At 42.2% G+C, this 16,948-nt stretch overlaps 2 protein-coding genes and 1 long non-coding RNA gene across 4 annotated transcripts in view; all 3 read left to right on the forward strand.

Annotated features, from left to right (window-relative positions):
• Window positions 1–4,775, forward strand: part of LOC146990856 (uncharacterized) — a 71,006-nt gene extending 66,231 nt beyond the window's left edge. Inside the window, exons 2-3 of the long non-coding RNA XR_015037788.1 lie at window positions 4,339–4,396; window positions 4,567–4,775. This is a non-coding gene — a long non-coding RNA (uncharacterized LOC146990856). The remainder of the gene's footprint in view (window positions 1–4,338; window positions 4,397–4,566) is intronic.
• Window positions 4,776–8,558: 3,783 nt separating this feature from the next.
• Window positions 8,559–11,840, forward strand: ccdc28a (coiled-coil domain containing 28A). Of its 2 annotated transcripts, none has more exons than XM_085800869.1 (6): window positions 8,559–8,602; window positions 9,169–9,350; window positions 9,459–9,640; window positions 9,880–10,034; window positions 10,372–10,394; window positions 10,537–11,840. In XM_085800869.1, exons 2-6 carry the CDS (start codon window positions 9,190–9,192, stop codon window positions 10,589–10,591), a joined length of 576 nt encoding a protein of 191 aa, XP_085656995.1. In that variant the 5' UTR covers window positions 8,559–8,602; window positions 9,169–9,189; the 3' UTR covers window positions 10,592–11,840. The 2 variants fall into 2 exon arrangements, with proteins under 2 accessions (XP_085656995.1, XP_085656986.1); XM_085800860.1 differs by lacking the exon at window positions 8,559–8,602 and adding an exon at window positions 8,811–8,937.
• A 520-nt stretch (window positions 11,841–12,360) lies between these two features.
• The window catches only part of ect2l (epithelial cell transforming 2 like), an 89,381-nt gene continuing 84,793 nt past the window's right edge, over window positions 12,361–16,948 (forward strand). Inside the window, exons 1-10 of the mRNA XM_085800899.1 lie at window positions 12,361–12,576; window positions 13,624–13,736; window positions 13,835–13,997; window positions 14,083–14,338; window positions 14,458–14,644; window positions 14,974–15,103; window positions 15,287–15,452; window positions 16,090–16,218; window positions 16,304–16,396; window positions 16,742–16,939. Of these exons, the coding sequence (XP_085657025.1) occupies window positions 12,418–12,576; window positions 13,624–13,736; window positions 13,835–13,997; window positions 14,083–14,338; window positions 14,458–14,644; window positions 14,974–15,103; window positions 15,287–15,452; window positions 16,090–16,218; window positions 16,304–16,396; window positions 16,742–16,939 (1,594 nt within the window). The 5' untranslated portion in view covers window positions 12,361–12,417. The remainder of the gene's footprint in view (window positions 12,577–13,623; window positions 13,737–13,834; window positions 13,998–14,082; window positions 14,339–14,457; window positions 14,645–14,973; window positions 15,104–15,286; window positions 15,453–16,089; window positions 16,219–16,303; window positions 16,397–16,741; window positions 16,940–16,948) is intronic.

A 16,948-nucleotide genomic window follows, 5' to 3' on the forward strand; every position in this document is an offset into this window, starting at 1 on the left:
TTCTCTTCTGCTGGTTGGGTGCAGCCTGGTTGTGCTGAACTTCCCTTGGCCTGGAGTGCTGAGTAACTGATTGAGATAGGAACAGGGAGGCTTATCTCTGAACGCTTGGTGTTGGGATACGTATGATGTCAGACCAGTTCTCATAATGCTTTCTAGGCTGCGTGTACAGATAAGCTTTGGGATCTGGAGAAGGTAGAGACATATGCAGGTAGCAAACAAGACACAATTGAAATTGGAGCAAGAGAAAGGGCCCGTTTCTGTTTGTTTGTTCAAGTGTGTGTTTGTGCGTCCGCCTGTGTGTGTGTGTGTGTGTGTGGTGTTCTTCTATGTCGAGCTTACTTTAGCTCACCGTACTCCCTGAGCAGTGACCGGAGCAGCGCGCCCCCGTCCAAGCACTTGGAATCTGGAATGAAGCGAGGAGGGAAGAAGAGGATGGATGGGAAAGAAAGAGAGCGATGCGGTGGGGGAGAAAAAGGATGGAGCGCAAAGAAAGGGAGGACAGGAGAAGAGCGGAGGCAGAGACGGGCAGACAGAGCAGCAGCGCATGGAACGGCACAAAACGGAAAGAACTGACGAACGAATGGAACCAAACGAAAGGAGGAGAAGTGTTGGATTGAGGGATGAGAGGGAAGGCGAGGCCACCTCTTCTTCTCCCTCTCCTCCGCTCGTCCCTCCTCTTCCCCCCCGTGAGAATGCAGCGCGCCCGCATGTGTGTGTGTGTGTGTATTTTCTTCCTCGTCAGATCTGCCGCGCTTTCATTCGCACACAAAGACGGGACGTAGACGTACCTGGCACAGGGGGACGTGAAGGAGCTGGCAGAGGTGTGTGTGTGTGTGTGTGTGAAAGAGAGAGAGAGAGAGAGATGGATAAAAAAGACACTGGCTCACCTGCCTGGCAGACAAGGGTGGCCTGTCTGTCTGAGATGTCCCACTTAACACTGACAAATGCACTTAACCCACTCGACAGCAGCATGCGCACACTTCCTTCTTTCTTCCTCCTTCTTTCTCAGCCTCGCACATGAATACACACACTGCCTGACATTGTGTGTGTGAGAGTCAAGATGTAATGATTTATACATTCAACAACATTCAAGTCCATGCTCAAAGCTCACCTTTTTAAATTAGTTTTTTTTTGTTTTATACTGTTTTATTGCTGTTTTTAATTGAATTACACTCTGACCTGTTCTATTTTATGATTTTTTAAAGTGTAAAGTGTCATTGAGCATTTGTAAAAGCGCTTACAAATAGACTTTATTATTATTACTGTATATCTAACATTTCAGGCAAGAATGATTGAGATTCAAGGATGAAGTGTAAAGTAAGTTTAGAGCAGCATTGACCAACTGTTTTTCTTGTTTATTACTGAAACATGTGCGCTCACTTTTGGGTCAGTTCACCCAGATCATAACACAATAACAGTCCTGCAGCTGTTTGAATCTACGGTTGGCTTTATCAGACTACCAAAAACTATGGGATGGATTGCCAATAGTTTCAACATGATGATGTTAAAAGTAAAATTTACATTACTCTGACTGCAGTACTTAAAATAACTCTTTTTTTCTTATTCCATTAAAGAGGAACTATGCAGGATTTTTATCTTAACTGTGCTACATTTGTACCTTAATTAAACAGCTTTGGAGTAATTGTGATGTTTTAATAAATGACTTGTTACGATGGAGAATGGAGGCTCTCTGCCTTCCACCTAGTGTCTCTTGGCTGAAAACCAACCTTGCAAGATCAGCGCCGCCCCGTTGTCACCATAACTGCCCCTTGTTTATGAATTTGAATTTGAATTTATTAAAGGATAGCCCCTTGAGATGTAGCATCTCATTTTCAAGGGGGTGACAGATAAGACTACAGAAATATACACGTTGCAACATCATATATGATATATAACGTTATGTTCCGCTCTATTGATTGATTTCTCGCCGGCTTTGTTGTCAGAAAAATCCACATGGCCGAGAGGAGGGTTAGCAAAACAGAGGAAAAGCGACTAGAGCATAGTTCCCCTTTAAAACTAAAAAACTAAATGAATTTTTTTTTTTCCGGTTGAGATTTTTTGTAATTCAATTCATGTGTAGTTAATTTGCCTTTTTGTTGAGCAGTAGACTTTAGCTTTTGAAAAAAAAAAAAAAAAAAATTGGCTGAAAAGTCAATTTCAGCAGCTGCAGCAGAATGAGTTTTGACGCTGGTGTGAAAATGTGTCCATGCTAAAGAAATTGGAGGGATCTGCAATGCGACACAAACAAACAATAAACAAGGAGGCAAACAAATTGACACACACATGAATAAACACACACACACACACACACACACTTACACATACACACAGCAATCCTCTATGCTGCAATTAGCTTGTTTTAAAGGAAACAAATAACAGTAATTTCAACAGAACAGCATCCATAACAATTCACCCCTGGAGGGGATCAGCTATTTGAACATGCACGCACACACACACACACACACACACACACACACACACACACACACACAGACACACACACACACACACACACACACACACACACACACACACACACACGGCAAGGCAAAGCAAAGCAAAGCAAAGAAAAAAAAAAGGGATACACAATAAAATGTGCCAAACATGCACACACACTCATAGTTGGGAATGTGGAGGTAGTCATATTCAAATAGAACAGACGGACAAAAAGGTGCACATACGTACTAACGCACACACACACACACACACACACACACACCTCCATTAAGTGTACTTGAGAGCAGCAGAGAGGGTCAGCTCAGTGTCTGAGTTATTACGCTACTTTGTTCTGCCTCAGTGGGAAGGCTGCTCCCCGCACACACACACACACACACACACACTGTTCAACCCCACACACACACACAAAAATTATTATTACCCATCAACACTCAAGGTGCAAATATAAAAGGGTCGGTTTGATAATGGATTGAGAGAGATGAATAAAAGAATAGGTAAGATGGACGGATAAATGGAGAGAGCGAGCGTCTGGTCGCCGTGTCTTTGCATGTGTGTGGAAGTTTGCATCTGACTGCGAGAACCCACCTCTGTCTCTCCCTCTTTATATCTCCCCCACCTCTCCGTCCATCCATCCACCCCTTCCTCTCTGTCTGCTTGTACAACAATGGCACGAAACATCTGCGGCTACCAGGTAATTATGGCGGAGCCAAAACAGCGGGCAGCGCTGCACCGATGAGCTCCGGCACCCCGCAATTAGCCCTGCATCTCCATCTTCCCTCGCCCTGTTGCTCCCCCAGTGACCAGCGTATTATCTCTGTGAAGAGACCCGGGAGACAGAGGAGAGTGCAGAGGGAAAATAGACAGATGAGTGATCTCAAAGGGAGATGAGTGGTGGGAGCTGAGGACATGGCCAAAACTGCCCATCTGAACATTTCATCATTTTTTTTTCCCAGGTCCCTAATTTGAATTTATTCACATTGTTTCTAACAGTAATTGGATTTAATCTTTACTGGATTCACAGATGTTTCAAACACCTGAAAGTCCTCTGGTGCACAGGAAGTGATGGTTCAGGAATGATGGTGATAATGACACACACAGAGATCTCTAAATCATTTTAGGGAGGTCAGACGATTTCTCACTGCAAAAACTCTAAATCTTTCCAAGAATATCTGTCTTCTTTCGTGTCAAAATGTCTCATTTTTAGTCAAAATTAATCTCTTTCCACTTAAAATAAGACTCATCACCTAAAGATGTACTTGTTTTTAGATAATTTTCAGTTGTTTCAAACAAATTTTCACTTGAAACAAATAGAAAAATCTGTCAATGAAAGCAAGTTTTTTGTGCTTGTAATAAGGAAGAAAAACGTACTCCTTATTTCAAGTAAAAATATGCTTGAACGAAGTAAAAACTGTCTAAAAACAAGCTACTTTTTATGTGATGAGTCTTCATTTAAGCATAATGAGATTTGTTTGGACTAGAAATGACATTTTGACTAGAAATAAGACAAATATTCTTGGTAAGATATTTGAGTTTTTGCAGTGCAGTTCAGAAGCAACGAAGCAACAACAAAACAGACTCCCAGTCTCCAAGAAAAGATCATTTTCTTAGAAGGCCTAGTAGAAAAAAATGCATTTGAGAGATCATTTATTGAGTCTACTTTTATATTATTCTTGTTGTATTTAATAGTATCATCTAAATGTATTTGTGCATCAGTCCCCTATCAGATAACACCGTCAGTGTAAGAAGCTGTGGTAAATAAAGTTGTGACAGTGAGGAGGACAGGGAGTGAAGCCAGCTGGGTATTTTGAAGCTCAGTAGTTTAGCAATTCAAATTCAAATCCCAGTTAATTTACTGTTTTCCAAACTTTTCCATGGGGGCAGCTTCCCTCGCCTTCTCACATTTACCATCCACTGTGTCTTCATTACGCGCGTTTGATTGGTAGGTGCACGGCTGTCTGTGCGCGCACACATTTACATGTGTCAGTGTGTGTCTGTGTTAGCTCTCCTCTGTTTGTGCAATTGTTTGCTTATGCATGTGCACCCCGAGCGCGTATGTGTGTTTCTGACTGTGGGTGCAATTTATGATGTGTACTTTTTTTCTCTTCCTAGTCCAGGAGTCCCCGTCAGGACCCCTAGGCGTCCCTGTGCCCGCCTGCCAAAAACGTCTGCATCTCCTGGACCCCCTCGAGGCAGGGGACAGCCAAATGTCACTTGGACCCTCTACAGAGTGGTGAGAGGAGGACAGGAAGAGGGGAACGGGAGAGGGGTGGTGGAAGGAGAAGAGGGGGGGAGGAGACGGGGAATTGAATGAGAGGGACACAAAGTTAAAGAGGAGATGCAAGGATGTGTGGACGACAGGTGGATGGACAGAGGGAGGAACCGCTTCACATGGCAAATGTAGCATAATGTAAAGTGTCTTTAACAAGTAACAGTGAGTCAGTGATTAGCTGGCAGCAGCAGACATACCTGTCCCTCACTCCTCTCTCTTTGGCCCACATCCTGGAACATAACTTTCCAGCGATTACTGCTCACTGTAGTATGTCATTACACTGTTTTTCATCCAGACGGATCACAGTCATATATTGTAGAGTATTTCAAGAGTTATATTTTCAGCCATTTTGGTGCCTTTCAGTCACCTATATATTTCTATCAATATCCTTTACATTGCTGCTGCTGATTTTACACAAGTTCTTAGATCCAGGCAACCAGCAGGAAAATACATACAGTGTATGAAAATGCAGAGACTTTAGAATATGAATTACTATTTGCAGCTCATTTAGCCAAATCAAAGTTATTGCTGCTTAGTTGCTAAGAAGGGACAGATTCTGGAGCCCTTTAGTCGCTGGGGTCCAGGAAGTTCCAACATCTCCAGTAAGATGTGATAATTGGGTCCTAAATGTCGAGTAATTTAATGGAAAAAAGCTCCTGAATAATTGTTCAGGCTTGGTTTGCAGGCATTTCAGACACCAGAGTTTCTATGCACAGATGAGAAATGTGGAGATTTTAGTGTATATAATATTAAAAATTAAACAGGTGGTAATGTAAATACAAATGTTGGCCCTTTTGCACATTCCCACATTTATTGTTTTGTGGTTAGTAGCTCTTAGTGGATGGTTTCCCTCCATTTGTTCCTATTTTGCTTTGCAGTGTGAGGGAATTAATGTTAAACACAGTGTTACATTACATGCAGCAAACGCTTTTCTTTCACGTTTCTATGGAAGTCATCAGCCATACAGTACAAACCCAAAACAAAGCCCTCTCACATCGATATGTCTCATATATATTTTTTACCAATTACTTTCTGTTACTCATTTTTCTTTTGTCCACCTCTCCCATTCATCTCTGCCATTCCCACCGTTTGTATATGTGTGTCCCTTGCTCCTTGTCCTTGCATGGAAGACAAAAGCAAGACAAGGCCAAGACAAATGGAGCATTTATTCATAGAGTGGAGTGAGACCGATATATATCTAATCATTTTAAATAGGAGGCACTCAGTTCAAGTGTGTGTATGTTTCTGTATAAGAGGAATATGAGGCAGATGAAGGAACATGAGGGGATAAAAACACGTCTTATTCTGGGTCACAGCTGCTGAAATGAAAACACACACACTTGTAACCTTCTGCTTAACCCTAATTCCCAATAGACCCACACGCACACACCCAGTGTCTGCTTTACAAGTCCCCCGAGTGTCCTGTCACACTGGGGGACACACGGTATCGAACAGGGACGCACTGTGTGAATGAATAGAGCGGCCTTCATACTTTTATGATTGATACAAGATGAACATTTCTGCACTCATTATGGGTCAAGTCCACAGAGAGAAAGATTTAAAAATGACAAACAGATTTAATATCACTGTGAAATAATGTGTTTAGAGAATACAAGAATACAAGAATACAAGCTCATATTGATATAAAGCAAATTGTAAGGAGAGCTATCTCCTTTTTATGTTTCCATTTTATTTATTTCAATCGCGTGTTTAAATCCCAGATCGCAGTGTCTTTGGTCACTAAAGTATGTCTGTTAAAATGCTGGAATAATGCCACATTAGAAAGGCAGGTAACTTAGAATTAGCAGTAGGATGGGGTGTGTAATTAGACGAGTTGTCATTCGTTTACAGTCCAATGTATAATTCAGGCAGCCGTGCACATGAGAGAAGAATGAACTGGCTTTAACTAGTAGCTAGCTCTCCAAACAGCACCTACACTGCAATTATGGATGAGAGATAGGTGTGTGTGTGTTTCTGCGTGTGTGTGTGTCTACATCCTCTAAGTTAATGGCTGTGTGGACGTGACAGTCTAAATGTGTTCATTTGTAACATTTTATCCTGGTTCACCTCACTCAGCCACTGTCGTGCAGCAAATGCACGCCACACACACTCTCTCTCTATCACACACATACACATACACAAAGCTCACAAAGCAGGAAAGAGCAGGGAGGAGAGACAAAGCAACACAGAGAGAGAAAGTCAAAATTATCTGCCAGCTTGAGTCCATTTTCCACAGCAGGCAGTTTCCACAAAAACTCTGGAACTTTTTCAAGACATCAGGAATTCTTTTTTTCACCTTTTTGATCGTTTTCTGGTCAAAGTCATAATGAATGCCTGGTTAATATTATTGCTGTGGAACTTCAAGGACTGAGTCAAGTTGATAGGGACAGACCAAGTATCTGCAGTTTATACACCAGTTGTCTGTTTTACTTTGATATTGACCACTGCTGGGATTTGACTCCAAGAAACCAGTTTAGTGAGACATGCTATAGGACAAGACCATTGAAATATATAATAATTGAATATTTACTGTAGAGCTCCTCAATAGGAACCTCTATTCTCTCAACTCCTAAACATGAGATTACAGTTTTAGATGAAGCTTCTTGCTCTCTAAAGCTGTTTTCCCTGTAGAGCAGCAGTAAATGAGAAAAGCGGATTCAGTGTAAGTAAAACTGAATGGAGTAAGTAATTTGTGCAGTTATTCAAGACTGTGACTGAAATGGCATCACCTACTGTGCAGGCTTCAGTCTTCATTCAGAATCAGTGCAGAAATATTGACCTTTATTTAAAGCGTTGATGGTGTCACAATTGAATTAATCAGTTTTTTGAAGGTTCCTTAAATTCATAAAAACATGCACAGTTAATTAAAGAGTACAAGGTGCTCGCTCAATGTCAACCCAAGGTTCACAGCGTGGTCTGGTAGTGTTGCTTGACTGTCATCAGATAAATTTGGTCCTCGTTGTATCTTCACCCTCTTCTTCCCCTTTTTGGAGTGTTGCCATCCATTTTTGTTACATTTATAATGAATAAAGTAATTTGTATTTGTATTTTTATCACATTGATTATCATGTTGATTACTGTACTGTTGGTAGGTTTTCACTCCAACACCTCCTGTATGGACACCTGATACCCATGGCTGATCAGTTGGTCCATAAGTCTGGTGTTTTAAAAATGCAACAAAAAAGAGACAGATTTTCTATGTATAATGTTGACAAGTGTGTTTAGTGTTTTGCAAAAAGTGTGGGGCTGAGAATGTGCTCATAGTTGTGCAGATCTGAGCAGAGATTTTGATTTGTGAGTGCTGCAATCTGTCAGAAACTGTTATTTGTAATTTCAGTGTGTTGCAATCAAAAAAAAAACACACACACACACAGCGTGATTAGATGTTCGCTTATCTCCCCCTTGTGGTTATTTTTTGCAACTACAGCTCAGTCACACTTGAGTTTGGTTGATGCTTCCAAACAAATTTGATAACAAATATTTACAGAGACCCAAAGCCATAAGGAAACAAGGACTAAAGACATTCCTTGATGATGGCCTCAGTTGAATGCTGTACTTGACACTGAATGAAGGGCTGAACCTGTAGATTTACAGTCTACAGATAGCTACAGACATAGAGAAAACAAGATAGATAATAAACCATATAAGTAAAATATGTAAATAATAAAATGCAATGATAATACATTTTAAAAATACATTTTTATTTTTAAAAAACGGCAGAAAAATAATAAATTCAAAGTGTTTTCGAGATATTAAACCTTTTTAGTCCTGTTTAGATTCACAAAAAAAGCAGGTAGTAGTGATCTGACGTCACCAGCGCCGGGCCCAGTTCCATTTCTAGTTGCAGAGACCTCAGAGAAACACTAAGCACAGCAGGTGAGAAACTTTCATCAAGCACCAGTATATTTCACTGCAGAATAAGTACTTATGTAATATTATACAACTCGAAAATCAATTAATGTAATTGAGAGGACGGGCGTTGTGATATTTTATGTATCGTAGTAAAGTTTAGAGGCGGAACTGTAGGGATTTGGAATTTGGCCCAGATCGGATCAGCTGCGTCCCACCAAAACAGGAAGTTTTTAGAGTTTGCCAGCTATTCACCTAGCCTGGGAGGTGCATAGAGGAATCGTTATGGTTTAGCAAACTTGTTAATCGTGTGGACAAGCTGTCATTGTCACGGATAACAAAGGATTTGCCTTATTGCAACTGTGAGTAAACATGTCCATCGGCTTATGTTTGTGGTACCTGAGTTTAACGGGCACCTCTGCAGTCTGGAGATTAGCCGCCTGGCTAGCTGCTGAGCTAACGCTAGCTGGGCTACGAAGGACATCAGCTAATTTGTGTCGGTATAGAGTGTTTATGCAGGATTAGCCACAGGATTTGGCGCAGAGTTTTGGTGCTGATGTTGTCCCTTGTGTCTGCCTGCTTTCCCCCCGCAGCTAGCTGAATAACATGAAGTTATGGAGGAGCGAAAGTTAAAAAGAAAGAGTCCCAGGACATCCACCAGCACAGCGGCTCCGCCCGGGGGCTCTGGCCGGAAGAGCAGCGCTTCCTCCGGGGGACGGCACGTCGGCCACGGCCACACGGGGACTCACTCCAGCCAGAAGAGCAAGAGCAGGAGGTATGGAGGACTGTCCAACCATGATGGCTTTATAACACTTATAATATATCCTTATCGCAATATAATCACTCCTTTCTGACTGTTTTGTCTTGTTTTTTTCCTTTCCAGGGGGGTCAGGGATAAACCCAGATACCAGGCGGGTGTGGCTGGTAAAGCAAATCAGAGCCAGGGCCAGGCAGCACCGATCATCCAGCACTCCTTTCTGACCGATGTGTCAGATGTTCAGGAGATGGAGAACGGCCTGCTCAGTCTCCTCAACGACTTCCACTCAGGGAAACTACAAGCTTTTGGTAATTGGACACCAAAGGAACACTTCACTACAGCAAAGCAACTTCAGAAAGCTGTAGAGATCATGTAACAGCCACCATGTAATGTTATCTGAACCTTTAATACCTGAAATACGTGCCCAAAGATGTCTGTGTTTAAAGTGGACAGTTTTTGCAGAAGAACAGAATGAGGTTGAGATTAGAATAAAGACAGGAAGTTGTAGAAAGGAAGAAGCCATCACTGAATGTTTCCTTTGTCTCAGGCAACGAGTGCTCCATTGGCCAGATGGAGCATGTGAGGGAGATGCAGGAGAAGCTGGCCCGTTTGCACTTTGACCTCTACGGTGAGGTGGATGAAATGCCTGAAGACCAGAGGAAAGTGGCCTGTGACACCAACATGGACAAGTTACTTCTTAATGTAAGATCTCAAATGTACAGAATGTATCTGTGTTATATGGTTGTGTCACATTATTTTCAGATATCCATATGGCTTCAAATCCCCCAAAGTTTAGCTACAGAATTGTTTGTCGGCACAACACAGAAAGCTCATTATGGTGTTTTATCCTGGATAATGCTGTTCATTGAAGGAGTGTAACTACTCAGGATCCCAGCCAGGGTTTACCAGCTTACTTTCTTCACAAGTGTTAAACTCCTAAAGAGTTTAGTTGGTTACTTGTTGCTTATGTAACAGGATAACAGATTGCTACACAGTGCTAACATGTGTAATAACATGAAAATATTCTTTTTCTTCACAGCTTGAGGAGCTGAGTTCTTCTATGTATCCTTTTATTTAACCATAACCAGTCTCAGGTATACTTCAAGCCCTCAACTGATTTTTATGGACTTGGAAGTGAAAGTAAAATATTTTCCTGTTCAGTATGTGCAGCGCTTTGTGTTTTGCCTTGACTCTGTTTCTCCAGTCAGAAACTGAACCTAGCAGACACCCAAGAGATCCCGAGGACTGCCAGCATGTGATTCTTCTCTTTTCTCAACCTCATCTGACTCGACTCTTTGTTTTACGCCACCCAGAGAGGTTGCAACGGATAAGCTGGAGTTGAAGAAAGCTCACAGGCACTGTTTCTCTTAGTATTATGGCAGAAATGGCAACAAAGCTGTTCACCAGCGTTCCCTGTCAGCACAGGGGGGATGGATGTATTGTAAGGTTGCCTTGATAAGGATGCACCAGCAGCTGCTCTCAGTAAACCAGCAACAAGTGGTAAAGTAGAATATAGCTCTAATCCTATCCTACTAAATGACAAGATGAAAAATAATCAATTTACTGAACTATGATTTAAGAAATCAGATACATTATCATCTTTATCTGAGCAACATTACAGTATGTTTTCATGTTGGCATTGGTGCATCCCTATCATGGCAATTTAAAGTCAAGTTGTAGTCAGTTCAACAAGTTCAGTTTTACATTCACTTGTTGCACTTACCTGGTTTTGTCCATCACATCAAGAACTCACAGAAAGTCTCCAGTGTTTGTTCAGGAACTGACTACACACTTGCTCCTTTAGCACGGTTTATATGCACTTTTGTCTCATCTATTGTCAGTTTGTGTGTAACGTCTTAATCAAAAGACCCAGAGCTAGACATATCAGAAATATATTTATTTCTCAACCTAGAACTCAATCTTAGATATGAGAGAGAAAAAAACTAAAATATTGATGGAATGATATTTAAATTGATTAAACCAGCTAGAAATAACATGTAAACAAACAATAGATTCTGACCCGAGAAGCTGAAACTAAAGAAAGATGCGAGCAGAGACTCCAGTTTGTGATTTTGCATTTGATTTCTTGCTACATTTGAGTGGCCTGACATCACCTCCAGCACATTGTTCAGTGTTGAATATATTTGCACATATCCATGCAACATGCAAAAACACACTCATCATCACTGGTGTGTTGGTTTGAGGCTGGATAAGACTGAATAATCCAAATGTTGCCATCACAGCCATGCCTTAATTTTTATTTTAATCCCTTTTGGCCTTATTGTTTCTGACCTTCTCGTGACTTTCATAGAACATATTGATTTTAGATTTGGATTCTGTGTTTCATATAACGTAGTTATTTGATGCTGCTTGGGTTGTAAATCCTTTATTTTGTCACTTATTTTAACCAGTGTTGCTGGGGGGATGTGGGATTGTTTCAAAGTGTTTTACTGTTTTAACTTTGGTGATTTTATTATTATTGACTTGGTAATAAATGTGTTGTCTGAGTCTGTTGTCTGCATTTATTTTTATTTTTAAAAATGGCAGAATTATGCCTGAATATTGAAATTGGAAGTGAGAGTGAGTGACACATTAATACTACTGCATCTGAAGTCCAAGTAAGTATCACTGCTATATGTTGCTAGCTTTGAAAACACAATTCATGTTTGTTGCTATTGATTATTGAATGATTATCAATATTTGCCTGCTCCAGTACCTTGGATTATGTTCACTCATGCAGTGGTAGAGGCTGGGAAATATCTGTCATAATAAATATATACTAAGTGCAGTTTATTCTTTTTTTTAATACAAATATTGACTTGTTATTAACATTTTCATGCTTTACTGCTTCTCACAGCCCTTTATGGTCATGCACATGTCAGTTACAGTATCCTTATCCTGTATGTAGCCTATTATAATGCGTAGGCCCAGTGTGTGTGTGTGTGTGTGTGTAAAGGAATGTGCTCATCCTCTTGTTGATGCGTCTCTATGGTGACAGGGAGCAGAGCAGCCCGTCAGCAGGCTAATATGAGGCCGCTGATTTAAACGGAGCTGCAGGTGTTTCTCTTTGAGTCTGTTTGCAGACATGGAGTCCAGGTTGAGCTCGACTCCTCACTCGGTGAAGCGGTGGCAGCTCAGCGGGACGGACTATGAGCCGCAGCAGCAGCAGCAGGCCCCCAGCCTCCGGTCTGACAGCCTCCTCAGCGCCTGGACCCCGCTCAACCACAAGCAGAGCAACCTGCAGGTCAGAGGAGCCACCGACACCGTTTATTACATTGGTTTGGATTAATTACGATTTAATACCACTAGATGGCAGGAATGGCTACATTGTTGCAACATTTTAATCTGTTTCAAATTCAATATCAATTTAATACATTAGATTAGCCCAATATTTAATGGAAAGTCGAATAATGAGCCGACGTGCTGTTACGCATATTTCAGAATCAATCACGTGACTCACGTTTGCTTAATTGACTCATTTGCACCAGGTGTGTAAACTGCACAACCGTCTCTTTCCTACTTCTGTCGACTGTAGGCTGTAGCTATTGAGCTATTGAAAAAACGGCCAAAATGAGAAGCTTAGGCTAAATAATAACTATACAATTATTTCAAAATTTGAACAACACCGTGTAGGCTAATTGTTTGCACGAAGACCAAGGTAACTTTTTTTTTTGCCTTCATTTGCATGAATATTAGATGAGAAGCTAATGTGGCGCTAAAAAAAAGAAGAGTTTTTCAAAATAATTCCATGCCAACTTTTTAAAAATAGTAATATTTAACATTTAGATATTAATTTAATAATAGAAATTAAGAGCTGAAATGTTATTAAGTACATTTCTATTTATTCTCCCCCTGAATGTAATAAACACGTGTTAAGAGCTTTATTTGTTGTGATGTAGAGCACAATATTTACTTTATTCTATTTCTTTTTTCTTTTTTACAAGATACAAGCATGAATAACAGTGGGAAGGAGACATATTGTTACTGAACAACATCAAACATCTTTCACTATACAGCCCTGTAGAGCTGTGCAGTATATTACAGTGGATTTACTGTAAGAGGTAAAGCAGAACATGACCCTTATTAATGGCCCCATCAGGCCAACATCTTTCATCCATTATCACACCATTAGTCTTCGGTTTTAGTTTTGGAGTGGAGCCATCTCCATGGTCTTCATCAGTGTTTTGGAAGCCGGTTCGTGGGTTTTGGCAGACAGACTCTAATGCAGTGTGGTGCTGCTTCCATACCTTGTTCACTGAAGTTTGTTGGTGTCATGTCTTTGTTTACTCAGTTATTCGAGGAGAGGATGAACCTCGTGCTCCACTGGTTTGATCTGTGGACTGATAAGCAGAGAAAACACCTGCTGCACTCTCTGCTCGCACGCTGCACCAAGTCCCAGCTCAAGTAACTTGTATTCATGTGTTTTTGTGCATTACATGTTATTACTCTTCTTCCACCCTTCAATCCTCTTGAGAAAATGACACCCTGGACAATCTGTGCAGGTACTGCAGGGATTTGCTGATTAAGACAGTTCCTGTGACTCAAGTGGACTTCACAGTGGTGCTGCCTCGGTTTCTTTCCCTGTACGTGATGTCATTCCTGTCCCCTCGTGATCTCTGCTCTGCTGCCCAGGTCAGCTGGCACTGGAGGGTCCTGGCTGAACAGGTGAGGACTTCATAATAAAAGAGATGTCTGAAGCGGTCAGGTGTTTATAAGAAGAATAATACCCTTTCCTCCTCGCTGTCTTCAGGACTGTATCTGGGCAGACCGATGCACCCGAAGAGGCTGGTTCCTTCCTTACACCCCTGGAGAGAGAGAGTATGGAGCGTGGAAGAACCACTACGTGTCCTGTGTCGCCACACTGGACTGGCTCACCCCCCGGGAGGCAGCGGAGCAGTATGGCACCCTCAACCAGCAGAGCACAGGCATGACGGAGGAGGAGGAGGAGAGGAGGAAGGAGAAGAAGATCAGGCAGCTGATCAGAGACAAACTCCAGGAAGAGAAAAGTAAGAGCAAAAGAAAGAAATGCAAACAGGGAATAAAGTCTCACAATAAAAAATACAGGTCTTGTTTTACACTAGTTGCAAATAAAAGCTGATGTAGCTCCTCTGTCTGATATTTGTAGGACTGTTATTGAGAACCAGGAAAGCATGGGGCAGCTACACGAAGCCACAAGGAGTCAGAGGAGGCAGCGTCCAGACAGGGAGACGTAGCCCTGCGTCTGTCGCCTCTCTCAGCCTTGGAAGTCTCAGCCTGGAGGCTTTGAGCTCAGCTCAGAGTGTGGAGACAGTCCGGGCCTCCAGTTCATTCAGGTGATCATCTACAGCTACTACTGGTTTATTGTGATAAAATCTTCTATTGATTACAGATGTGTGCCTTTTCCTAATCTCATTTCTTTAGCTAAATCAGTATTAATACATTATTGTACTGTCCTTTCTTACTAATGGGAAACTCACATCTGTTGTTTTATGGATTGGGAATGAGTTATATGAAGCAGACAATGAAAACATATAAGTCTGTGTTTCCACTGCACCTGTAGAATGTTGACCAGCAACGACCTCTGAACTTATTTGCCCTTTATCCTTTTATGCTCTGCCTGCAAGACTTGATGTGGAAATGAATGAAATGTCCTGTTTTTCAGTGACAGGCTGAGTAAAGCCAGTGGAGCGCTGTCCTCCTTCACTCACAGACCTGCACCTCTCTCACCCATGCATCACACCACCACCTCTGTCCTCTTACTGCTGATCTCCAACAGAGTTCCCGCCTATGAGGTAAGAGGGGAATATCAGTCTGTCCGTCCAGTCCTCAATCTTGTTTGTATCAGTTACAGGTCAGTGGAGAGGATTGAAAGGATGTGCAAAGTGTGGAATTAAATATGTTCAAAATGCACTGAGAAGATAAAGAAATATTCGTCCCTGTCGGCTCTTTTCTCTTTCTCCCTCTGCTCAATCCAGTTGGTGCTGAGTGGTGTGAAGGCGGGAGTGACTGTGGTTGTATATGACAACAGAGGGACTCTCTCAGCCCTGTTAACCCAGGTGGAGAGGGCTATTTCTGGGCTGGGAGTTCTGAGGCTGGGCCTGCTAGCTCCAGGAGGAACGGAGGAGATCCATCTGCTTCACAGTGAGAAGTATTTAATTCAGTATCTTAATGTGTGGAAACACTGCCAGGGTTCATCCCAGTCCAACTGGAGCCTTCAGTAATGGAAGTTTATCCCTCAGGATACGGTGAAGCACATCTGCTAAAGCCATATCATGATTTATTGTTATTATGATAGCACCTTTTTTTAAGTTTATGGCTATCCATGTCTTTTGATTAAACCTGGCCCAGTTTAGTTTGGACATACATAATTTTTAGGTACATACAGAGCAGCTCATAGATGGTGGTCTGTGGTGCACTGATTGATATACCCAGTCACAGTTTTCCTTCTTGCTTGTGAGGTCACCATTTGGAAGCAGATTTTACTGCGACATTCAGTATATTTTTAGTGTTTACTTCATCTAGAGAGACTTTGTCATCGAATGACATCACTTCAACTGGCAACGAATAACAGAGCTGAAATAAATGTGCAAAGCCTGAATCTTAATTTCACATTTTAAGTTAAATCTAAGGGCAATATGATTATCTGTGGTCTGGGACAATGCTCCAATCCCCGGGTTTGGGAAAATCCTGTTCAAACTTGAAGTTGCAAATACAGGCTCTTTAATGTTGACCCTTTTCCAGTTCACTCATCCTCTTTGTTTTAATTCTGACCCTTCAGGTAGCAATCTGTCAGAGAGGACTTTACTGACCTCTGAGCACAGAGAATTCTGGGAAAAACTGAGTGGCTGGGTGGCACCAACTGAGGACGGAGGAGGGATTGACATCTTCGCCCCACTTGCTGCATCTGGTAGATGGATACTGGGACACAATCTTCCCTGTAATCTGTATTTCTGTGTCTCTAATCTCTCCCTGTGCCTCACTCTCTCCCTCAGCATCAGGCGTGGCTCTCATCCAGACCCTCTCTACTCTGACTGGTCTGGAGGTCCGGGCGCCGATGGGTGTTGTTACCGGAAGTTTCCAGAACAGTGAGTCTCCCTTGCACAAGACTTTGACTCAGCTGTGAAACATCAACTGAAAAAATGTTTGTCAAGAGCCCAAAGCTTCAAATACCTCAACACTACCACCAACACCTCCAAATAATATCGAAACCAGCAGGCGCCTCGTGTCATTCCTGGGCCAGTGGGCTGTCTCGGCTTTCGTGAAAATCTGCAGATTGTGTTCAATGTTCAATGTATTTGCAGTCAGTAATTCCTTCCCTGTAGTGTAGTGGTCATCAAAAATGTGATTTAAAACAAGAAAATTGCTATTTTTGACAAAGTAGTTCTTGTCTTCTGTTTTTTTTCCTTTTACACACCTGTGCCCCCTCCCAGTCCTGAGCGAGTGGTCTCACAGCAGTGTGTGTAGCATGCAGCCACCAGCAGCCCCAGCCTTGCAGTATGTGTGTGAGAGCGTGCTGCAGGGCTGGTGCAGAGAGGCCAAGTGGATGGAGGAGGCTCTGGTGGAGCTGAGGCGCCGCCTGGGGCCGCAGCTACAGCAGGTCAGCCTCCAGGCCAGGGGCCGAGCTCTGGGTGGGTCTC

Source organism: Trachurus japonicus, chromosome 2, assembly GCF_045865225.1.
Source record: "Trachurus japonicus isolate A0001 chromosome 2, Traja_1.0".
Lineage (NCBI taxonomy): Eukaryota > Metazoa > Chordata > Actinopteri > Carangiformes > Carangidae > Trachurus > Trachurus japonicus.